Genomic DNA, 24246 nt, shown 5'->3' with positions numbered 1-24246 from the left:
GTGATAAAGTGGTTTTCTACCAGATGCAGATCGTCACCAGGAGGAGAAACTGACCTGGTTTGTCAGAAATTAATTCACGGTGTTTAAACTGTACTTCAGAGGAGGCTGAGGGGAGACTCCCACAGATGTGCCCGTGCCCAGCATCCCAATCCACGATAGCTTTGTGCTGCCCCCATTCCATCCTGCTTCCTCTGCAAATGGGGTTTTGCAGAGACAATCCCCCTTTTTGGGTTTGTTTTCAGCAGGAAAAGCAGGATCTGCTCTCTCGGAGTCTCTGTTCCCTCAGATGTTCATTGATTTTACTGTGGCTGACAAAAGCAGCTGGATGAGCTCGGATCAGCCTGATGGGATCAGCTCTGGGACCTCTCCAATGGAGCCCCAGGGCATCCCTGCAGCTCCTCCAGCCAGCAGGAGCTGCCAGAGCCCGGTGATGCCTACAGGGAATTTTGGGGGATAATCAGCACTGGAAGGACGAGCAAATCCATCTTCTGTCCAAGGGGAAGCTTCAAGACAAACATGTTCTCCTCAGTGCCAGGGGTCTGGCACCTAAAGCTGAATCTGACGGTGCAGGGATGAGTTTTCCTTTTAAAACTGGTGAGAAACACACTCGGAGTCTATTCCCTAATTAAATCTGCTCCAGCAGAGTGGGCCAACAGGAATGCCTGGTGTCTCATCGAGCCTTGGTGCCTCTTGGTACCCCTGGAAAGGTCCAAGCTGAGGCATTCAGGATCCTTGGCATTCCCACAGCTCCTCCTCAGTGTGGATCCGGACCAGCTCGAGGATTTCCATGGATGGCTCTGTCGGGAATAGCAAAGGGAGATCCCAAAGGTGGGAAGGAGAAGAGCTGTGGAATGCTGGAGCTGCAGCCTGGGTCCTCCTGGGTCATCCTAGGAGTTCTGGACATAGCTGGACACAGCTGTGGCAGAGGGATCCCATCTGGAGCCTTAGGGGAATTTGCATTTAGAGCAGCGTTCCAGAGGGATCCTGGAAGCTTTGGAGTGAGGCTGGGGTTTATTCCTCTCTATCCGATGGATTTGGGAGCGGCCGGGTGGCTGCAGCCGGCAGATGGCACTGACTCATCTCTGCTCCATGGAAACATCCCAGCCTGCTGCATTCCCTCTCCAGCACCTTCCCACCGCCTGCCTTGGTCCTGGAAAAGATATTTGGAGGTTGAGTAAGGCCCTGGCTTCCTTCTGGAACTGTTTGTGCCGGGATAAACTTCCCTTGTGGGAGATTCCTGTTCTCCTGGGTGTGACGGCAGCTGAGGCACGGAGCTTGTGCTTCCCAAAGCTTGCGCTTCCCAAAGCTTGCACTTCCCAAAGCTTGTGCTTCCCAAAGCTTGCAGAGTGCTCTGGCTGGGGGGCTGATCCTTGGGATAATCTCACCTCGTGTAAATTTGGAAGGTGTGATCAGGCAGAGACGCCAGTGTTGTTTCTTCCAGGCCGGGTTGGAGCGAGCTGGGGTAGGGAAGGTGCCCTGCCCATGGCAGGGATGAGATGGTCTGGAAGGTCCCTTCCCACCCAAACCATTCCATGATTCCATGGTGTTTTCCAGGCGCAGTGGGATGGGGATGGACACCCCTCCTGCCACAGCCACGCGTGGAGGGGGCATCACCCCGTGTGCTGCATCCCTGAACAGCCACAATTCCTCCCATTTCCCATCCCGGGGCTCCAATGTAGGACAAGGAGGGCTAAAACGGGCAGGAGGGTGGGAGTGCTGTGGGAGCAGATTACAAAAGGAGCTATTTTTCCTTTAAGCTTCTCAGCTCGCCCCCTGCTTAGGCCCTGACGGCTGTCAGAGCTCAGCAGGTGTCCCGGGGACATTGGGGAGGGCACGGGAGCAGCTTGGCACGCTCGGGGTGGCACTGCCTGTGGATTCCCTGGTGCTGCCAGTGCCACCAGCGATGGGGACAGTGGTGGCACCAAGATTTTCTATGCTCAAAGATCCTCTGCTGGTCTTGGACAGCCTCAAACCCCACCTGTTTAGGTGTGGCAATGACTGGATCCTCCTGGGGGTTTTTTTGGGTTTTTTTTTGGGGGGGGGGGGGTTGGGGGTTTGTTTGTTTGGGTTTTAGGTGGTTTTGTTGGGTTTTTGGTTTTTGTTTTGTTTTGGTTTTGGTTGTGTTTAGGTTTTTTTGGTTTTTTGTGGGTTTTTTTGGTTTGGTTTTTTGGGGTTTTTTGGGTTTGGTTTGGGGTTTTTTTTTGTTGTTGTTTTGGTTTTTTGGGTTGGTTTTTTTTTTTCCTTGGTGATGGTCAGCTCCAGGCTGGAGCCAGCAGGAAATTCCTCCTGGGCAGCAGTGCCTGTCCTGGGGGACCAGGATGTGCTGTGGGATGTGCTGGGCGCAGGGTGAGGCTGAGGAGAGGCCGTGTGGGAGGGCTCTAGGGACTGCCCTGTGCCATGCAGGGACATTTTTTCCTTAAAGGTGGCAGGAGAGGGGACAATGCTCAGTCACCATGGCAACAGCAGTGCAGGGATGCTAGGGACACAGCTGTGTCCTGGCAGAGGAGCTGGGGAGCTCTGGGCATCTCCTGAACTGATCCCGGGCTGAATTCCAACGTTTCAGGCAGCGTGGGCTACCTGGGAGGGGCTCTGCTCAACCAGGATGCCCCGAGCAGGATTTAAAAACAGGAATATTCCTGAAATTCAAGAGCTATTTAACTTCCTAAACGCCAGGAAGAGAAACAGGAGCTCTGGAGCAGAAACCACCTGTCACTCCCATTTTGCTTCTCCATGGATCTAAGTTTCCAAAGGCTCCCAGAGCCTGGGATATGCAAATGTGCTGATTGGGATAAATGGGAATAAAAGCAGGTGGATGATCCTTTAGGAATCATAAAACCCCTCTGTGGCTGGTGACACTGAGGGGATCTGGCCTTGGAATTCTGAACCACTCTTTCCTCAGCACCTGCACTCGGGAACAGGGCAGGAGCTGGAAAAAACAGATTTGCAAATGGAAGAAATGGATTTGCAAATGGAAGAAATGGATTTGCGAATGGAAGAATTGGATTTGCAAACCTGTGCTGTTCAGCAGAGCTCAGAGAGCCCCCTTGGAAATCTGGAGACAGAGCCTGTGTCATTCCCAGCTTTCCAGGGTGCTCTGTTCGTTTTCCTGCTTGCTGCAGGATAAAAAGGATCCTCTGAAATTCCTCTAAATTAAAACCTCCACTCTGCCCCTGCCAGCAGGGAGCAGCCCCTGTTTGTGGAACTCCGTGGTTATCAGGAGCCTGCAGCACTCTGCAAAAACTCAGAGTTGGGAAATATTTCCCTTTTTAAGGCCGAATTTAATTCCTTTGGAGCTGGAATGTTAAATTCCCCCAGCTGGGCTTTGCTTTCAACAGGAAGAGGCTGAGCTGGAACAGGACTGGGTGTGAATCTCCCTGAGCACTGGGAGGGGGCAGTGCCAGGCTCCTGTCCCTTCCCGACAGGAATGCCACTGGTGGCTTCCTTGTGTTTGGCAGCTGAACAGGAGCAGTGGGAACTCGGAAATAAACCCAGCAGAGGAGGGGAAACCCCAGGACCTGAAGCAAGCAGGAGAAATCTCATTTTCCCCTGTAATTTCAGAGGCCTGAGCAGCAAACAAACAATTATTTCCCTGTGCCTTTGCTGGGTAGATCCATAATTCCTGAGAGACAGGGGAGCAGTGCTCCAAACACGAGCTGCTGGCTGATGGATAACTGGGATAATGGCCTGGATAAATCAGGAGAGACCTGCAGGGGCTCCAGACGTGCCTCCATCCCTGCTCCTGGGAGCCTTGGAAGTGCAGGGCCGAGGTCTGGCAGGGCAGGAAGGAGCAAAGCTGGGAAGGGAAGTGAGGAATGGAAGGAGAAGCCATTCCATGTTGATGTGAAATCTTTCGGGGTGTAGGAACTGGAATTTTGGCTGGGATTTGGGGAAGGCAGTGCTGCTAAAGAGGAATCAGAAGGAATTGGTGTTTCTTTCCAGAGTATCCTGGATTTCTCCCTGATCCCATGGCAGAGGGATTCAAATCCTGTTCTCCTGTTGGGAAGGAAGATTCCCTTTCCTTCAGCTCTCACAGTCATTTTACAAATTGGAGATAAACCAGGAGGCTGCTGGGGGTGGGAAGGGGCTCAGACCTCCCAGGGAACGGCTCCAGGCCCTGCCTCCTGTGGCAATTCTAATTTCCATGGAAAACCAGCCCAAGCTCAACTGGCTTTTTTTTTTTTTTTTGGTATTACAGTGATGTTCAAATCAATTCTCTGCCTAATTAGCTTGTAGATATTGTTCCAAGGTGTTTTTTCCCCTCTTTTTAGGTGTGTTAGGCTATGGAGGAAGAAATGCATCAGAAAAAACATAAAGGAAAAGCATCTGCTTCTCTCTTTTCCACTTCCAGCACAACCTGCTGCTGAAACGGGATAAGGATTAAGCTCTGGAATTGCCTTTTCTTGTGGGGAGAGGAGAGAGACTCCTGGAGGTGCTGAATTTGAGGTTTCTCTGAAGGGTTGGAGAACCAAATGTGGTGGGAATCATGGCAGAGGGTGGGAATGCAGCCCTTGTGTCAGCAGGGAGGCTGTGGATGCACAGACTGAGAGCACCAGCCTTGGGAAAAGTGCTTGGGGGTCACATTCCAGCAGGAATTAGGGAGATGTCCCAGCATCAGCTGAGTTCCCTGTGCCTGGCATTCCTGGAGAATGGATCAGGATCCAGAGCCAGCGCACAAACCATCGGTGTAGTCCTGGAAAAGGCACCCAAATAAGGGCAGCCTTCACGGCAACATCATTTTTTTGGCCAAGGGTTGGTGGAAAATCCATCAGGAATTTGCCTCTCACTGTTCTTTTTTATTGCAGCTTTGGGGTCTGAGCGACCTGTGCCCTCTCTCCAGGACCTGCCTGGGTGGGATAAGATCCAGGGAAAGCTGGAAACTTGGCAAACTCCTGTGGTAGAAAGTGAACCTGGGGTTGCTTTTTAAAGGCTGAGTGTAAACACATCCCAGGAACTGCCAGTCCATGGAAAACAGAGATAAGGGAGTCTCTGGGTGCCTCTCCTGGTTTCCCATATTTCTTTGATAACTGGTGAATGCAGCAGGCACTGGTGGCTAAAAATAAACGCGGGAGCTGCTCCGTGGGGTCTGGGACAGTCTGGTTTGGAGGGGATGGTCCTTGGTGCCAGCCTGGAATCCACATTCCTGGTTTTTAATGTGGAGCGGGATTTGCAGCAGGATCTGTCCCAGGTCAGTGTGGGTGTGCCCCACCACGCTGCTCTTGCTGGTGTTACTGGTCCTGCTCTCTCTGGGGTGACCCCAACGCTCCTTTTGGGATCCCTGTCCCTCTTTCCATGGCATCATTTGGAGCAGCTCATGGAGCCCACCCAGCCTCAGCACCGTCCTGGCACTGGTTTGTACTGGAGGCACTGGGAGGGGGCTGCTGGGGGTGGCTGTGGCCATCTGGGATGGGGAAAAGGGCTGATCCATGAGCCTGGATACCCCTGGGGGATTCATTTTCCCTGCAGAAGTGATCTGGGTGTTGGAGACACCCAGGAATCCTCGGATCTGCTGGGATGAGCTCTGGATCCTCCACCCACAGTGCTCATTCCCACCCAGCACAGATCCCTGGACAGGACCAGAAGCTTTCTCCCTGTTTTTTATCAATTTTTTCCCCTCTTTCCATCCCAGAGCATCCCTGGGCTCCGTTCAGCAGCGCCTCAGCCACAGCATCTCTCGCTTTTCCTTGGCAAGGGGCGTAAATTTTCCCAAAGGAAAGGGGAGTGGAATGGGAATTTGCTGCTGCCACAAATCCCAGGAATGCCAGGAGCCATGCCAAGAGCTCCCCCATGGCAAATCCACTGCCAGGGCCATTCCCAGTCTGAGCCCAGGGGTCCTGAAGGAGGAGCTACACTTTGGATTCGAGGATGTGCCAACATCTAATGAAGGAAGAGCCTCCAGGCTTTCATTAATTAACAAATTAGCTCATCAAGAGGCTCCCTAATTTGTCGAATATAAAGCTGCCCTATTAATTAAACAAGAGGACAGATTTTAATTTGCCAGAGTGCACATTTAATTGATAAATGACTCGTTCAAATCCTTCATGGTGGAATTTTCCGGGAGCGACGATGGGAGACAAGAACGTGGGGCTCTCCTGGGATGCCCTGCAGTGCTCAGGTACCCCCACATCTCCCTGGCACCACCGAGCAACTCCCTCATTCCACAAATAATCCCAGCCTGGCAAAGGCTCCGGAATAAAACATGTCCTGCTGTTATTTTTACAAATTCCAGGGCTATTGGAGCCCAGGAAACCTGCACCAAGGCCACTCCCCAGCCAAAAAAACCCCGAAAAAGGCATGGATTGCTCAGAGCTGACAGGAATGCTGAACCTTCCCCGGAGCTGGGCAGTTCCTGTGCCCATTCCAAGGGATGGGAAGCTGGATGGGGCCATTGGCAAAGTCAACTTCAAAAATACATGTCCTTGCAAAGTTCTGCTCCATGGAATGGTGAGCTCCCAGATGTTGATTGCAAGGAAAATTTGGTTTGTTAAATAAAGAAACATAAGTAAAGCAGGATTCCTTTTGGATGTTTGGGAATTTGAAGGAATTTATTGGTATAAAGTCCTTTTTATGAAGAGAAATCCAGCTCGTGCCTTAAAGGACTTGGAGTTTCCTGAGGGGTTTTGTCAGCCAGATCCCACTGATTTTTGCTGGGAGACCTCAGGAATTCTCCCCTCCATCCATGTCTGGTATCTTCACTCGGCACACCAGCAGCAGGCAAAGCACAGCCAGGGGATTTTAGGGAGTTCAGGGTGACAGATGAGCCTGAATTCTGCTCCAGCAGTTCCCAGCACAGGGAACTGAAACCTGTCAGCATCTCCCATTTTCCAGTGGGATAAGCAGCATCCAAACCTGGAGCATTTTAGGAATTTTGTTCATGGAATTTCTTATTCCAAGGCCAGCCTGGATGGGCCTTGGAGCAACCTGGTCTGTGGAAGGTGTCCCTGCCCATGGTAAGTATGGAATGGGATGAGTTTAAGGTTTTTCCAAACCCAACCATTCCAGGATTTGATGCCACCTCTGCTCATAAATCCCTGGGCGGGTGATGTCCCCTCTGTCACCTGCTGAGGAGCTCCAAGGCAGGAACAAAGTGTCCATGCATGGCAATTCCTCATCCCTGCTCCAGGAGCTGTCAGTGGCCTTTGACAGCTCCAGCAGGAGCTGGGAATCATGGATAAATCTCCCGATGTGGAACCTCCATCACTCCCAGGGGAGCTGTCACGGCATGATGGGGATGGGTGGTGCCCCAGATGGGGAAATCCATGGAACAGGGCCCAGCTGTGCCCTGGGAATGTTCCCATCAGTCCTCCTCTGCCAAGGGTGGGGTTTGGGAGCCGAAAATTCACAATTATCCCCTGGCCCGTGATTGTGCACTGCTCGGATCCAGCCCCTGGCACAGCTCTGAGGGAAGCACGTGGAAAAATGGGGAAAATTGCACAAGATTGGAGGCAAACAGAGGCTCTGGGAGGGTGTTTGGAGGCTGAACCGTGTGGAGATCCCTGACCTGCCCATCCCAGGGGCGGGATGCAGCAGGATACGGTGCCAGCCTCAGGAGCACAGCAGGTTTGGCCACCCTGTCCCAGCCCCGCTGCGTCTCCGGGGCTATTTATAGACACGAGTTGCACAAGGTTGGGACTGGGGTTTTTTCCGTGGTTGTATCAAATCAGCGAAAAAAGAGAACAGGAGCCGTCTCTTGAACATCCTGTCTGTGGCTTCTTTATTTGTGCAGTGAGTTTGCACTTGGATCGGGAGGCAGCGACGGGATCCGGAGCTCGGGACCACAGCGGGTGTGGAGCCAGCGATGAGCTCCGTGTGGGAAAGGCAGGGCAGAGTTACCCATGGGCATAAACCCAGCTCTAAAACCCGGGATTTGGAGCTGGGATATGCAGTGGGAGCCTCCTGCTTTGTCCTTTTAGCCCAGCTGCTTTTCTAGCCATTCCCATTTATCCCCACGGCTCTGCCCGGGGCGAGGGAAAGTGCTGCTGGATGCCGGAGAAAGCTCCCCCGGAGAGGGAAAACTTCCTCCAGTTTCTTCCCCATTGACTGCAACATCTGTTTCGGGATGAGTCAGGAGGGTTCCCAGCGCCTGTGTGGGAGGGAAGGAGGGCGAGAGCTGGAGGGGTCGGACCTGCCGGGCTCTGGCCACGCATCCCGGCCCCATCCCTGCATCCCAAACCCATCCCTGCATCCCGGCCCCATCCCCACATCCCAAACCCATCCCTGCATCCCGGCCCCATCCCCACATCCCAAACCCATCCCCGCATCCCAGCCCCATCCCCACATCCCAAACCTATCCCTGCATCCCGGCCCCATCCCCGCATCCCGGCCCCATATCCGCATCCCGGCCCCATCCCCGCATCCCAAACCCATCCCCACATCCCGGCCCCATCCCCGCATCCCAAACCCATCCCCACATCCCAAACCCATCCCCGCATCCCGGCCCCATCCCCACATCCCGGCCCCATCCCCGCATCCCAGCCCCATCCCTGCCCCCATCCCCGCATCCCAACACCATCCCTGCCCCCATCCCTGCATCTCGGCCCCATCCCCGCATCCCAAACCCATCCCCGAATCCCAAACCCATCCCTGCATCCCGGCTCGGCAGGGAGCTGCTGCAGGGCGTTTAATCAGCCCAAATCAATTTAGAGCTTTAATTGCTTTGCTCGGTGTGGGTGGCACTTGGCGCTTGCCAAGGACGTGACAACTGCCAAAGGCTGCGCCTGGAATTGCTGTTCCCGGCGGCTGCTCCTGCACGGATCCTGCTCCGTCACCAGCCCTGGGAACAGGGATTTGTCCTTCCGCAGGCGCTGCTGCCGGCAGGGCTGTGCTGAGCCGGCGGTTCCGAGTGCCCCGCAGGGAAACCCCAGCCCACAAACGCTGGGGATGGGAAATCACATCCCAAATCATATCCCAGCGTGTTTTCCCTTCATCCTGCCAAACGCAGGGATCAGTGTGAGCCCAGGAAGTGGCAGGTGCCTGGGAAGGAGGCAGTGCCCAGGGATGGGTGGGTTCTGTGGGGCTGCAGAGCTCAGCCTTGCTGGGAGCACTGGGATTGTGCTGGGTCTTGGCTCTGGACCCCTCGGAGCTGCCGGGATTTCCATCATTGCCCCAGCACGATGTCTCCAGGTCAGCTCTTAGGAGCATCCATGGCCGGGCATTCCCAGCCCCAGCAGGCCCTGGGGAGATTTTGGGAAGCCCGCAGGTCCCAGCTGGTGCCACCCTGAGCATCTCTTGGTGGCACAGTTTGATTCCACACACACAAAAGGAAATCCCATCAGTTTTCAGTTTTCTCCTTTGCTGGCTGGATTCAGGATGTTTTTTGCCCTGTCTTTACAGCTGAGGGTAATTAATTAACCTTAATTAATCTCCTGTGGTAGATGAACTTCCTTTCTGCTGGGGAGAGGATTGGAATGGCCGGTGACAAACCCAGGGCAGTGGTGCTTGAGGTGGTGCTGGGGTGTCCCAGTGGGGCAAATCCTGCTCCTATTCCAGGCTGGAGGAGGGTGAGGGGGCATCACTGCCAATTTTTGATGTGTTTCTTGTGTTTCTTGTGCTGCCTTTGCTCCCAGCCCCTGCACTGGCTCTTATCCCGCTGGATTGGATGCTGGGACTGGGATGGCTGAGGCCTGGGAGCGCGGGAGCTGCGTGGGGAGAGAAGGAATTTTCCTGGTGCCACATCAAGCCTGGGGTTATCCAAACCTCTTGCTCTGTGTGGGTGGGGGCTGGGCTGCTGAGTGCTCCCAAACTGAGGGGCTGCCCCAAAAACCTCTTGTTTGTCCCCCTGAACCCCATCCCAGCATCCAGCCTTTCCCATCCCTCCTACCCTCCTACCCTGGAGCCTCTCCCAGCCCCTCTGTGGCCCCCAAAGAACTTTTTTTGCAGGTGTTAAAGGGGCTGTGGGTGACAGAGCTGCCACCACAGAGCCTGTGCGGGCTGGGGGGCTGGAAGCAGCTGCAGCATCCCGGTGGTAATGAAATCCATCGGGAAAAGCAGCCCCTGAGCAGCAGGAGCGGCCGTTTGGGAGCCAGATTTGCCTGAAGGGAAGTGACTCAACGTCTTGGAAGGAGTTGGGGGCGGCGAGGGGAGCAGAGGACAGCGGTTGACCCAGGGTGGGGACAGCACAGCCAGGGGGGCTGGCAGCCACCTGCCTCCCCTCGGGCTCCCGGCTGGAGCAGCATCCCTGCGGAGCATCCCCGTTATCCCTCCGTGGGATGGATGGAGCGCTCCGGGCCGGGGGGCGGCACAGGAAAGGAGGAGGCCCCTTGGGAAGCAGCTTGTTGCTTCCTCACGCTGGGTTGTGATCCAGGCCAGCGTTCCCAGCTCCCGGCGTCACACCCTCTCCCAGCTGTTGCTCGCCGAGCATCGCGCTGCCAAGAAAACCTCGGTGATGGATGCAATTCCCTCCCCTCTCGCTTAAAACCGGCCGGGAGCGGCACCGTGCCTGTGACTGGTCCCGGCGCGCCGGGATCCGCCCGGGAATGGGATCCCGCTGGCACCCAGGGCACGCCGAGCTCGTCCTGCCCAGCGCGGAGCAGCGGGACAGCGTTGGCACCGCACGAGGTACTGGGAAAAGTCACTTGGTGGGGGATACTGGGAGCACTGGGCGGTGTTACTGGGGAGCAGATGGGACAGGATGTGGTGGCAGAGCCATGGGCAGACCCAGCCTGTGCCACTCCCCAGCCAGGTCCGTGTTTCTCACGGTTTTTAGAATTTTTGGGCTGCGTTTCCCACTGTCCTGGGGCACCTCCCCTCTGCACCCTGCTGGGGACCTGCCACAGGTGCCACATGTGTGGAACCTCCCAGAGCTCCCGCCCCATCCCGGGGGTCCCGCCAGCCCCTGGGACCCCCGGGAGCCGGTCACGGGCCCCCTGCCTGGTTCCACAGGGGGATTGGCACATCCCTGCCCGCTTCACACGTCAGGGCTTTTTGGGGCTTCTCCTTTCCCCGCAGCAGCCCCACGAGCTGGCACATCAGCACTTTTCCAGCCCTGATTCAGCTCAGGGACGTTGCGACACTGAGTTGTGCAAAGCTGGCCGTGGCTCCGATTCCTCTTTTTCGGCTCTCGTGGGAGTTCGTCCGTGTGGGACAGGGTCAATGTCCCCACCTGACAGGACATGGTGTCCTGGAGCTCCCGCCCACCTGCCCTCACTCCGTACTGGCATCACCCCCTGTCCCCTGGTCACACTTGGGTGGTGGCTTTCCAGCTCTGAGGAAACTGGGATTTGTCCCTTGTTGGGGAGCTGGGAAACTCCCGGATCTTGCTGACAGAGAGCAGGTGGGGCTCTGGTGGGAGGTGATGCTGTCCCAGCATGGTGCAGCTTTGGCTCCGGGTGTTTTGCACCTCCCTCTGGATGAGCTACCCTGGCTCGGGGCAGGGATTTGTGTCCAGGGATTTGTGCCCATCCGGGCTCAGCTCGTGCCGGATCACCGGCTGCACCGTGGATGTCACCAGCAGTTTCCAGCTCCTGGCAGGCACAGGAGCAGGGTCAGGGCGGCCCTTGGCTGGTGACCCTCTCTTTGGGGGTCAGGACAGGCTGATTTCCCCTCTGGGGATGCACTGGATGAACAGGCAGGACCTGATGAGCAGCTTCTCCTCTTCCCTGCACCCCAGGAATGGCTTTGGGCTCCCCTCTCCTGGAACATCCCAGGAGCAGGGCATGGATTTGGGGGCTCTGGGGATCAGGGATGAGGGGCAGCTGGGGTGGAGGAGCCTGAGGGGACCCTTTGGCTGTGCTCACAGTGAGGGACACCCAAACCCTTCCCAAAGGCTCCCAGGAGATTCCCCAGCCCCTGTGGGCAGCACAGGAGCTGTGGTGGACAGGCCACACCACTGCTGCCACATCCCCTTCTGTGTCCGGCTAAACTCCGCAAATTCAACATCCTCCCCCCACAGAGCTTCCCCCTTCCCCTTCCAGCTCTGCTGAGGCCAGCAGCTGGTTTCTTCCACGGGCTGCATTTATTTTCCTCATCCTCCCATCCCATGCGCGTCTCCTCGGGATGAGAAACCCCGGCAACATCCGTGTCAGCTCCAGCTGGATGCCAAAGCCACAAGCCCGGGGTCGTTCCCATGCCAGCCCTAACGGGGCCGTAGGAGAAGCAGAGATATCTAATCCAGCCTCTAAATGCTGAAAATTCCTTGGGGATTTATCCAGCTCAGGTAAACACTTCTGGATTTATATATATTTGCTAATTTATATTTTTAATAGTGATCTGGGAGGAAGGGTTTGCTGGAGATTTGCAGCCAGTTGAGGTTTTTTGCTCCCCTGTTGTTACACAGTGGCTTTGGAACCTCTGGGATCCCCGCTGTCCTTAACCCAAAACCCCTTAATTTTCCCTAAAATCCCAACCTCTTTTGGAGCTGGGCTTTGCAGCCTGCGTGGTGGGAAAACAGCACGGAAGGGAGAGGAGCTGGTGGGGAATTTGGGGGGGTTGATGTCCTGACAGTGTGGCAGTGTCCCCTCGCTGGGGACAGGGAGAACAGGGTGGCTTTTCTTTGCCGTGCTGATCAGCATTCAGCTGGGGACGCTGAGCACAGCTGGGAGGATGCTCCTGCAGATCCGGGGTGACTTCCTCACTCAGGGGGGGCTGAGTCTGCTGTCCCCAGCCCTGCCACGTCCCCTGCGGGGTCACATCCCTCCCGCAGCCCTATTTCTGTTTTCTTGGCTTTCTTTCCCTTTGTACGCCCCAAATCTGGAGTGATGTCCCCAAGGTTTTGTCCCCAAGCAGCCCTGCCATGGTTAGGGGTGGCATCACGGGGCTGCTGGGATGTAGCAGGGAGGATGCTGAAAAAGGGAGGGGGTTTTATCTTTTTATTGCCTGAGAAGTGCCAGGAGAAAACCTTGGATTGTTGGAAGAGAAGAGAGCAGAGAAAAGAGAAAAGATAACTTTTATTGTCTTGGAAGCCGAATCGTTTAAAGCAGCTCAGAAGTACAAACTGCCCTTTTTAAAGGAAATCTTTGTCTGTGTAGGTACAAACGCCCAAAATTTTCCCCTTTAATCCTCAAACCTTCCCAAGAGCAGAGCAGATGGAGCAAAAGGTCAGGATTTTACAAACGGGGTGGCTCTTTCAATACTTTGTACCAGGGAAGGCCGGGTTCCTCTGCTGGAGTTTCACCCTGGGAGGGGCCTTTCATGACCCGAATTTTGAGGTTAAACCCCACTTTCTGTCAGGATTGGGGCGCTCTCCCTGTGGGGGTGACCCCACTCTGTGGCCAGGAGGATCCGTAGGATCCATCCCATCCTATCCTGACCCGTCCAGCACAGCCCGGCCGGCTCTGCCCAGATAAACACTGACTCATGTTTTTATGTTTTTCTGTCCCACCCTGGGCACAGCAGCTTTTTTAAGGCTGCCTTTTCCAGCTATTCCCTTTTTCCTGAGCCGTTCACAGGGGCGGGGTGCGCAGCCTCGTCCGGGATGCAGGGGGAGGCTGCCGGGTGTGGGGCTCTGGATCCGTGATGGAGAGCTGGGATGTGTCTGAGTGGATGCAGGTAGGGATTGAGCTTCCCCTTGAGCTCCGTGCCTCAGTTTCCCCTGTGGCTGTGCCTTCTCCCTTTGCACTGGGGGGGTCTCCAGCTGCTGGGAGAGGTTTGGGAACACTTCCAGCCCGGATCCTCGCTGGCAGGAGCTCATTCTCAGCCTGCTGGTGGTTCCGTGGCATCCCACACATCCCTGTCCCCTTCCCAGCCTGCTGGAGCGGGGTGGAAGGGTCAGGGGTGGTGGCAGGGCTGGAATCACAGCCAGGAGCAGCCTTTGGGCAGGCTGGAGCTCAGGGTTGGGATGGCTCAGCTCCCTCCTGATGGGCTGGTGGTCGATTCACACCGAGGAATGGGGCTGTACCACGGGTATCCCGGTGGGGAGTGGGGGGCTGAGCAGCATCGCCCCCGTGGCATCTGTTGCCATGGCAATCACCGGCTAAAATAAAGGGGAATTGGGGCTGGGTACCCAGAGCTGCTTTCCCTTTTGGTGCCTCGCTCCCTGAGACTCCTGGGAGCTGGATCCCTGCAGGGAATTCCCTCCTGTGTAACCCTGGGTGCCAGAGGGACGGACGGGGTGGCCTCAGGTGCCAGCTTGGGATGGGGTTTGCAGCTGCCTTCCCTAGGGCATGAGATGCCACGGAATTCTTGGGGATCCAGCCCGCAGGGTGGGACTGAGGCTCAGCCAGAGCCATGAACCCCCACAAAATGGGACCAGCACCTGCCACATGTCCCCAGGGACACCCCTGCCCTCCGGGGACATCCAGGACTGCAGCAGGGCTCGGTGGCGTCTGGTGCCAGCAGGTCCAGAGGGACGTGGAGATCCTGTCTCACCCCGAGCCCTTCCCAAAGCCGAGCTCCAAACATCTGCCGGCAATTCCCCTCTCCCGGGAAGCTGCGGGGGAGCCGCCCGCTCCTCCCACGCCCGGAGGAAGCGGGTTGGGGTTTGGGGTGCGCTGGGAGCTCGGAAACCGCCGGTGGAAGGAGGGGAGGGAAGCGCTCCAAGGGGGGAGAGGCAGAGCAGCTGCCGGGGAGGAGGCGGCGGCAGGGCGGGCACGGGCCCGGCTTTTCCCAGGGGATTTGTCCTGTCCGGAGTGTCCCGTGCCGGAGACAAGGCTTTTCTAAGGGTGACAACACCAACCCCAGGGCTCCCCCAATTTCCCCAGTGCTGCAGACCCAGCCCTGGCAGGTCCGAGCCCGGATTCATTTCACGATGTGGATCAAAGCGTGATGCGCTTTGACAGCTCAGGCAGGATCTGATGTGCTCAAAAGCTGCTCTGCTGGTTTGATTTAATTTAATTTGATTTGATTTGATTTGATTAGGTTCTATCAGTTCTCCTCAACCTGTCCCAGTGCCTCCAGTAAGAGCCTGCCCAGCGGGCAGGAGGCGGTGCTGGCAACCTGCCCGTCCCTGCAAACTCCTGGAGCGGGGCTCCGGCACCGCCCTGCCCGCCGGGATCCGCTGCCGGCGGCCCGAGCATCCCCTGCCCTCCCCACGGCCCCGGGACGCGGATCCCGCCGCCTTTCCCCGCTCACATCCGTCCCCCGCCCGCCTGCCTTGGCCAGGGTTTGGTTTTTTTTCGCGCAGAAAAGCTGGATTTGAACATTTTCTGCTGTTCTCTCGGTTTCCTGTTGCCTTCCCAAGAACAACACCCCTGACCTCATCCTCCCCCGGTATGTGCCGGGATGCTGCCGGTGAGCGAGGCGCCCGTCGGGAATCCCACCCGGCCTTCCCTGGGTACCAACACAAACACAGCTGCGGGAATGACGGGGAAAAGGCTATTTTGGGTAAATCCTCCGCTCGTTTTTGTTGAGGTAGGAGGACAAAGATGAATAGATCGAAGGGAGAACAGTGGTTTTGGCTCAAGCAGGGAATTTGCAGCCCAGAGAGGAGCAATGAAACACTCTTAGTATTATGTGGCTTTTTTTTCTTTTTTCCTCCCAGACTTTGGAGGTTTTTTTTTCTGTGAGAAATGAGGAGGTTTCATGCAGCTGCCCCTGAGACTCTCCATTTTTGGGAGAGTTTTGGAGAGGCAGGTGAGAGTTTGCTGGATGATTTTCCAGCAGGTCTGGGCTCCTGGTGCCCATCCTGCCCCTCTGGAATGTTTGTGGTGGGATTGGCAGCCGCCTGCTGCTCCTGTGGAGTTTGGGATTGCTCCTCGTGAGCCCTGGGAACAAACCCATCCTCCTCCAAACCCCACAGGGAAGCAGAGTCCTGGTGTTCCCGTTGCCCTCTGCCATCCTCATCCCAGCTGGGAACAGAGACCAATCCCTGCCCAACCTGGCAGAGCAAAACTACCACAGAATTCAAATCAATAATCCAAGAAAATGAGCTTTGGAATGAGCTGAAAGTCATCCAGCAATTAAAAATAATAATGAAGGGAGGATTTAACGTTAAAAACAGCGGGAAGAGGAGTGGGAATTTCTCCTGTCCTGCTGGAGCAGGGGCTGGATGTGGGGTCAGGGTGGCGAGGGGTGGAGGTGCAGCCCTGGGGGTCTCACCCCATGGATGGGGTGGAAATGGTGGTTGTGGAGCAAGTCCAGGGAGTTTTGGGATTCTGTGGGGGATGGGATGGGATGGGATGGGATGGGATGGGATGGGATGGGATGGGATGGGATGGGATGGGATGGGATGGGATGGGATGGGATGGGATGGGATGGGATGGGATGGGATGGGATGGGATGGGATGGGATGGGATGGGAGGCAATGAAGTGGGATAGGATATGAGGCAATGGGGTGGGGTGGACATGGGGTTCGTGGGGCTCCCCCACCTCCCTGGGGCTCTGCCTTTGGGAAGGGGATGGCCTGAAAGTCCCTGTTCCATAAAGCAATGACTCATTAATCAACATTAACATCGCTGGGAGAGTCAGTTCTGCTGATTCTGTTCCTTCCACCGGATCATTGACTTTAATTCACTTCTTTGGCCATCGAGGTTTTCCTGGGACAAGGCCTCTTCCCAGCTCCAGCTGATTCCCAAGCTTTGCACTCAAACCTCGTTTGTTCTGGCCGCTTATCGTCCCCCGGAGCTGGGCCAGGGGGAGGTGACAGGGTGGGATTTCACCCCCGGCCGGGGACGCTGCAGCAGCAATGGCAGGAAGGAACAGCAGGAAAAGCCCAGGGAGAAACAATAGCTTCCAACACAAACACCATGGGAATTTCAGAGCAGGGCTGGCGGGAGGGTGACGCTCGGGGACCTTTGGGGTGAAACAGGGAACAGGGAGGGTCCTTGGGCGTCCCCACGTCCCTCCTGTGAGGACACGGCCGGGTGGGGTGCTCTGTGCCCCTCAGCCAGGCTTTGGGGGATTTTGGTTTTAAACCCCCTGACCCACAGGGGAGAGCCTGAACTCCCTCAATCCAGGCTCTGGAGCACGGAGTCTGAAAATGGCAAATGATGCTGTTTGTTCACCACAATTAACATATTTAAACATACAGGGCACCAATTGAAACGAGGAAAAAACCCCGGGAGAATCCAGGATATAAAACAGATCATAATGTGGACCTCATTTATACCTTAGATTATTTGTCACTTAATTATTAATAACCTGTGGTTGATTGTTTGGTTCTTTGTGTGCACCTGAGGACACTGCTCGTGTTGAGGGCTTGTACAGAGAGTTCAGGATGGGATTTCTGTCCTGGGTTATCCCAAAAGTTGCTGGGATCATGGCAGGACCCTGCCTGCCCCAGACCGGAGGCGAGGAGGGTCCCCGGGCCAGGGGAGCCTCCCGAGGGAAGCTGCGATTTAACAATTAACAGGGTTAATTGTTGCCACACCCTGAATGGTTTTCCTCCCTTAACCCCATCCGGGGGTGAGTGGCTTTTCTTTGACCCTGGCTTTGATGTTACAGCTCGTGCCTTAGGCCGGCGTGGAGGGAGCTGCGATTGTGCCCTGGGACACTGAGCTGTCACCTGTCCTGACAGAGAGGAGAGAGGTGAGAGGGTGCCTGGTGTCAGTGGGTGTGTGGGGAGCCTCCCTTTCGGTTTTCAGTCCAATTCTGTACAAAAAAAAAGAGAGAAGAGCCTTAACACGTTGCAGATTGGAAGGTCAGAGCTGTTGATGAGCTGTTAACGAGCATTATCCCGGTTTTCCCCCTGGAAGTAGGCGGGTTTTTTGCAGGATGAGGTTGCAGCCACATCCTGGTGGAGCTGAGGGACTGAATCACGTCCTGATGTCTCATGGATGGGGGTGGAAATCAGGGAGGAGCTGCGGGAGCATCGTGTTTAGGACCAGCGGGGTTCTCACGGGATCCCCATTCCTGTGTTTGTCCCCTCGCTCCCTGTCCCCAGTCCCCACACGTGCTGGGGGCCGCTGTCCCTCCTGCTCTCCTCACCCCCATTAACAGAGGTGTTTGCTCAGCAGGGGAAGTTCACTGGCTGCAGATCCCGGCATCCCAGACCCCTGGGATTGGCTGCCATCCCCACAGACAATGGCGCTTCCCAACCTGTCCGATTACCTGGACAACCTCAACAACTACAGCGACTACCCGGACTACCCCTACGAGGACAGCGGCAGCGTGTGGGCAGACCCTGCCCACGACCCCAAGGACATCACCAGGATCCTGTCCGTCATCATCTACAGCGTGTCCTGCGTGCTGGGCATCCTGGGCAACGGCCTGGTCATCGCCATCATCACCCTGAAGATGAAGAAGTCGGTCAACGCCGTCTGGTTCCTCAACCTGGCCGTGGCCGACTTCCTCTTCAACATCTTCCTGCCCATCAACATCGCCTACACGGCCATGAGCTACCACTGGATCTTCGGCACCGTCATGTGCAAGCTGAACTCCTTCCTCCTCATCCTCAACATGTACACCAGCGTCCTGCTGCTCACCACCATCAGCTTCGACCGCTACGTGTCCGTGGTGTTCCCGGTGTGGTCGCAGAACCACCGCTCGCCCAGCCTGGCCTACGGCGTTTGCGCCGTCATCTGGACCGTGGGCGTCGTCATGAGCTGCCCCTCGCTCGTCTTCCGGGACACGGCGCAGACCCGCAGCTCCGTGATCTGCTTCAGCAACTTCTCCCTCTCCAGGGATAAATCCTACGAGGGGCTGGCGCTGATGAGGCACCGCACGGTGAACATCACCCGGTTCCTGGCCGGGTACATCCTCCCCATCACCGTCATCACCTTCTGCTACATCGCCATCGTCCTCAACCTGCGCCGGAACCGCCTGGCAAAGTCCAAGAAGCCCTTCAAGATCATCGTCACCATCATTGTCACCTTCTTCCTCTGCTGGAGTCCCTACCACCTGCTGAACCTGCTGGAGACGGTGCCCGACGCCGTCCCCTGGTCCGTGTTTGAGATCTTCATCCCGCTCACCACGGCCCTGGCGGCCTCCAACAGCTGCATGAACCCCGTGCTCTACGTCTTCATGGGCCAGGACTTCAAGAAGTTCAAGGTGACCCTCCTTTCCAGGCTGGTGAACGCGCTCAGCGAGGAGACAGGACACTCCAGCATCGTGCACAGGAGCTTCTCCAAGATCTCCTCCATGACTGAGAAGGAGACAACAGTTGTCTAAACTCCGCCTGCAGGAGGGACAGAGTGCCCTGGTGTTGGCACTGTGGCGGTGACCACCCCTGTGGTGGCCCTGTGTGGGTCAAGCATTGTCCAGCCCTGTCCTACAGCCCGTTTTTGACTGGTGTTGCTGCCTGGGGCTGGCAGGAGATGGAGACCCCCAAGGTATGGAGAAGACACAACCACCCTCGATCTTGTGTGGGACTGCAAAAATCCTTGTGCCAAACTGAAAATGTTTTGGGGCATTCCCGTCCAACCTTTGCATTGTCTGACCCGGGAAGGGCTTTCCTGGTGTTTCCAGAGGCGCCGTGGTGGGGTGCAGGATATCAGGAAGGCTTCTCCTGTGCCATGGGGGGTCCCTGCCGTGGCCAAATTGGTGACACTCCCCTGTCCCATATCTGTGTGGCTCCTCATGGTAAATTCCGGAGGTATTTTGGTACCAGAACCAGGTGTTGGTGACTTTTTTAGGAAGTGTCCTTACGAGGGGTTGGAATATTCCACCTCAAAGAACTGCGGAGTCTCAAACGCCTTCCGAGTGATCCAGACCCACCGTCCAGTGTGGGGATCGGGCTCACGGACACACAGGGTCACCAGCATGGAAAACTGGGAGACAAAAGAGGGAAAGGTCAACCTGAGATGTCTTTTTAACCCTTCCTTTGATGGGCACGTTCCACACGGTACATCCTGCAGAGAAGGTGGATGTTTGGGACCAGGAGCAGTCCAGGAGCTGGGAATGAGCTCCTGGAGAGAACCTGCTGTCACCTCCTGTGTCCAGGGCAGACTGGCTCTGCTGGCAGCTGCTCCCTGGTGGGACCAGTCCGGATGATTTTGTGTCTCCCATCTTGGGAGACTCTGGGAATCTCGTGGGAGGCTCCATTGCCACACACCGATCTCTGCAGTGAGGGATGGACTGAGCCACAGCTTCCATCCAATTTCACACCCAGTTAATTTTGGAGCTCTTTCTCCATTAGGGCTCCTTCATCACAACCCAGTGTCACCCTCATTTATGTGTCACTCCCAGGACAACGAAGAGTCCCTGGAGCTGGGGACACTTCAGGAGGTCCCTCGGGGAGCTTTGCGCCGAGTTTTGACGTGTTGGCATTTGGGAGTCTGCTCCCAGGTGCCCACAAAAGCTGAAATATTTATTTATAGCTTTCCTTGGAAATCAGAAAATGGAGAATAAAATGGAGAGGCAGCTCCCAGGAAAAGCCAGGAGCTATTTCCAGGCAGCAGGTTGTGCCAGCCACAGGTACAAGTAAAGCCCAGGTAACTGAGCCATGGGAATGTCGTGGATTAGAGAGGATGCTGCAGTGGGAGCTGGATTTCAGGATTTCAGGATTTCAGATGGATTATCCAGCATCCTCTCCACCCCAGCACTGCCCCACCTGGATCTGCATCACCTCCTTCATGTGATGGGACACGCAGCACCTGGATTGTCTCAATATCTCCTGGGGTTGGGATCCACCCACATCCCTGGGGAGCACTGCCACGTCCCATGGCCAAGCCCAGGGCTACTTCCAGCCCCGATCCACAGAGATTTTCCCCCAAAACCCATGCTGGATCCATCCCCATGGAAGATGCAGTGCCTGAGGAGGCTGCAGGGCCTCTCTGGTGGTGGGAGGAGGCTCCTCTTGCTCATTTTCCCTGGTGTTTAATTAATAATGCTGGAAGGTTGCCGGGATCCTGTTAGGAGTGGGATAGGACAGGTGGGGTGGACGGGACAGATGGACAGACAGGGCAGTGACAGGGACACACAGAACCCACAGAGGATCTGTCTGGGGAACAGTGGGAGTGGGATGTACCCAGAGCCAGCACCCGCTGGGGCTTTTTGGGCTCAGGGTTTGGACAAGCCCTGGCTGTGGGAGCAGTGGGATGAAGGACTGGATGCCACCCCACTGCCCCTCAGGCTGGTGCTGGGATGTTCATGATGGATTCAGGATGCTCCTCACTAATTCTGGTGTCTGTTTTTTTCCAAGCCCATCTGTTATTACTCCAAACAGCTTTCCAAAAAACCAAAAACAAACAAAAAAAGCAGTGCCTTGGTACTTACCCTGGGGTTAAATCATCACTGTAATGGCAGCCTGGGAATCCCAAGTTTCCCAAATATTTGAGTCCATCTTTGTAACTGATTGCTTATTTAATAAACCTCTGTTTTCCAGACAAATCCCTCGATGCATGAAGTGGGAAGGATCCCAGGGTTTTTCACTGAGCAGTCACTTCCCTGTGTGTATTCCTGATCCCTGGGGTCGGATTTGGGATTGTGTAAAGAGCTCAGGAGCAGAGGGATGGGGTTTGAGCGACTGAGGTGGGATCTGAGCCCCTTGGATGGGCTTTGGGAGATGTTCCATGGATGATCTCAGTGCTCCACCCCAACATCCATCCAGACACTGGCGCTGCTCTTCTGCCTCCTCTTGTTCCTGATTCTCCTCATCCTGGCAGGGTTTGGGATGAGGATGGGGAAGACAAGGGAAAAACCCACTGGGTTTTTCTTGCTGGACTCTGTTGGCTTTGAATTAACATCCCCAGGGAATATCAGTGATTTCTGTTCCTGTGTCACCCGCTGAGACAGGCAGCAAACAGCTCACCCAGGCAGCGTTAAAAATGCACATTTTTATGTGCCTATAAAATGGAAGCAGAGTAAAAAAAACATTCCTCAGAAAACTTCAGCCTCCTCAGCCAGGTTTTTCTTCCCTTTTTGGCAGGGTGGCAAAGAAATGTAGCTCAGTATTGCCCAAATTTCTCAGATATTCCCAAAATACTGCAAGAACTGCGGCTCTGGAATCTCCCAGGGTGCTGAGGATGCATCCTGTCAGCATTCCCTGGGTTTTTTGCAGTGCTGGATATTTTGTTCATGGAAGGGAGGGATCTGCACTCCCCCAGTGTTGGGAAGCTCCAATTTATTAAATCAAGGATCCTTGGATGTGTCCCCGTGACCCCGATCCCACCCCTGCGCTGCTCAGCTGGAGACATCCTTAGCTGTTAATTAACAAAGTCCTCTTGATTAACGGCTGCAGGAGGTTAATGACCACGGGCAGCTCCAGGGGAACGTGCACAAACTGGAATTAGCATCCAGGGGAAAGGCTGGTGGGAGCTGCAGCTCCAGGGCTGGTGGTGCCGGGATCTGCCGCCCCTTTTGGGGCAAAAATCGGTGAAATTGGGATGCAGCTGGATTTAGCACCTCAGAGTCAAGGGATGAGTAGGACGCAGAGCCACCACCATCCCCACGAAATCTGGAATTAGGGCGGTCATGGGGATCAGGATTTTAGGGTAGCTCAGGGCTTGTGGTAAAGAAGAGCAGCAGGTTTTGGAGCTGGGGCACAAAGCCCCCATCCCAGGAGCCCCATCCCCAGAATTGGTGCCTCAACCCTTGTCCAGGACCTTTATCCCAAACCCGGGACCCCAACCTGCAGCCCAGGACCCCCATCCACATCCCTGTGATTCTCATCCTCAGTCCAGCATCCCCAGTCCATAACCTTGGGAGCCCCAGTCCTCACCTCCCAAACCTGGGAGAAATTATTCTGGAATACAGCAGACCCCACTCCTGTAGAATGTGTTGCCATCCTTAACAACAGCTCTTTTTCACTTGTCTGTCACGGCCCTAAAATAAAGCCGTGCTTTCCCTCTCCCATAAATCACTGCCCGTATTCCGAATTGGAATGAAATTTAAAATTAAAGGAAAAGAAAGGACTAAACACGTTCCCCTCTCCCTTTGCTTGGAGCCAGGTTGAAATTATCCCTGCTGTGTTCAGGCTCGTTGTCAGCTGTAAATTTTAGGGGAAATAGCCAAGCTGATACACAAACCTGTTGGTTTTGTCAGGGGTGGAGATGGCTGCTCTCAGATTTATGCTCATCTCCCCATCCAGGGGTTTTTGTGGAAGTGCTGCTGCTGGGGGGCAGATTTCCCTTTTTTTAAACACAGCTGGAATTTGATAAGATTTAATTGGAGAAGAAGGCAAACTCCTTCTCTCTGAGCCCCCCAGCATTTTAAAATCGCTGCGGACATTGCCCAGAATCCCCCAAATTCACCCCAAAGGAACATCCACTCCTTTGCCAGGAAGGGATCGAGGACCCGACCCACACCTGGCATCACCTCCAGCATCGCTGCGTCCAGCGAGCACAAAACCCACCCGGAATTGGGGGAAATGCGGGAGCTTTTGGTGCAGACGCCGTTGCCACGGCAACAGCTGAGAAACCCATGCATCCCTGGAGGGAGGAACGCTGCAGCAGGACCGGGAGGCAGGGAAACGCTCCCAGGGATGCGAGACCGCCAAAAATAGATGATTTTTTCCTGCAGGAATCCAGGGAGGAAGGGGAGGGTCACGGTCCCCTCAGCCCCACACCAGGGCAGGGCGAGCTGTGCCCACCCAGGGATGCTCAGGATGATTCAAGCAGAAAGATTCCCATCTTTTCAAATCCTCGTGGAAAGGCTGAGTGCTGCCTCCCCCAGGCACCAGCTGCAAGGAAATGTCAGCAGCTTTCCCCAGGAAAACGATTCGGGGAGGGTGGTTGGCTCCTTTTTCCAGGGGGAATGGGAATTTTATCCTTGCGTGCCAGTTCCTCATGGTTGAAATATCGCCCAGGGTTTAATAAATGAATTAAAAATCAGAGTAGGAAGCTCCAGCTCGGGCTGTGCATGCAGGGCAGGAGGGGGAAGCTGCTCCTGCGTCAGTGGGATGAGGGGAAGGGGGAATCCCACAATCCAGAGGTGCAGCCAGATGTGCAGCACACCCTGACACGGTCTTAATGTCTTCCAACTGCTCCATTTCAGCGCAAATTAAATTGAGGAAAGAAAAGAGTGGTGCAATAAAAGCAGGGGAAAATGAATTAAAAAAAAAAAAAAAAAAAAGAGGTAAATTGATGCTGCTGGAGGCTGGGGAGATCCCCAGGCATTTTTTTGTGGGGTTTGTGGAGGTGGAAGTGCAGATGTGGGGTCCCCTCCCCACCCTCCCCGCAAGCTGCAGCCCAGGCTCCCAGCGCCGCACGCGATGTCATCCCTTAATTGTTTTATCTCGGCGATTAATTGGCTCTGGGGGGTTAATTACTTCCGAGGGGCGGGAGGGAGCGCTGCCCCTTTGGCGGCCGGGGCCTGTCAGAACAAATCAAGGCTGATGTGAGGCTTCATCCCTGCTAAAAAAAAAATAGTAAAAAAGGGAATTTCACCAACTCCGGATTAGAAATAAGGGATAAATTGCACCCAGCCCTCGCTCTGGTGCCAAGGAAGGTCAGGAATAAATCCTGCAGTGAATCTCCCCCTTCCTACCACGCATCCCAT

At 55.4% G+C, this 24246-nt stretch overlaps 1 protein-coding gene across 6 annotated transcripts; it reads left to right on the top strand.

Annotated features, from left to right (window-relative positions):
• The first annotated feature begins 9926 nt into the window (after positions 1 to 9926).
• On the top strand, positions 9927 to 21154 carry CMKLR1 (chemerin chemokine-like receptor 1). Of its 6 annotated transcripts, none has more exons than XM_063415607.1 (3): positions 9927 to 10554; positions 17314 to 17397; positions 17826 to 21154. In XM_063415607.1, the coding sequence occupies exon 3, from the start codon at positions 17893 to 17895 to the stop codon at positions 18976 to 18978; it is 1086 nt and encodes a 361-aa protein (XP_063271677.1). In that variant the 5' UTR covers positions 9927 to 10554; positions 17314 to 17397; positions 17826 to 17892; the 3' UTR covers positions 18979 to 21154. The 6 variants fall into 6 exon arrangements, with proteins under 6 accessions (XP_063271677.1, XP_063271674.1, XP_063271678.1 ...); XM_063415604.1 differs by having other exon boundaries at positions 9930 to 10554; positions 17823 to 21153; XM_063415608.1 differs by lacking the exon at positions 9927 to 10554 and adding an exon at positions 11679 to 12151.
• The last annotated feature ends 3092 nt before the right edge of the window (positions 21155 to 24246 follow it).

The sequence above is a fragment of the Prinia subflava genome, chromosome 19, assembly GCF_021018805.1.
Source record: "Prinia subflava isolate CZ2003 ecotype Zambia chromosome 19, Cam_Psub_1.2, whole genome shotgun sequence".
NCBI lineage: Eukaryota > Metazoa > Chordata > Aves > Passeriformes > Cisticolidae > Prinia > Prinia subflava.
The sequence above is the reverse complement of the archived record's forward strand: the minus strand, read 5'-3'. Positions and strand labels throughout refer to the sequence as shown.

Coding starts and splice junctions, on each gene's coding strand:
- CMKLR1 (XM_063415607.1), top strand. CDS start 17,893: ATGGCGCTTCCCAACCTGTCCGATTACCTGGACAACCTCAACAACTAC.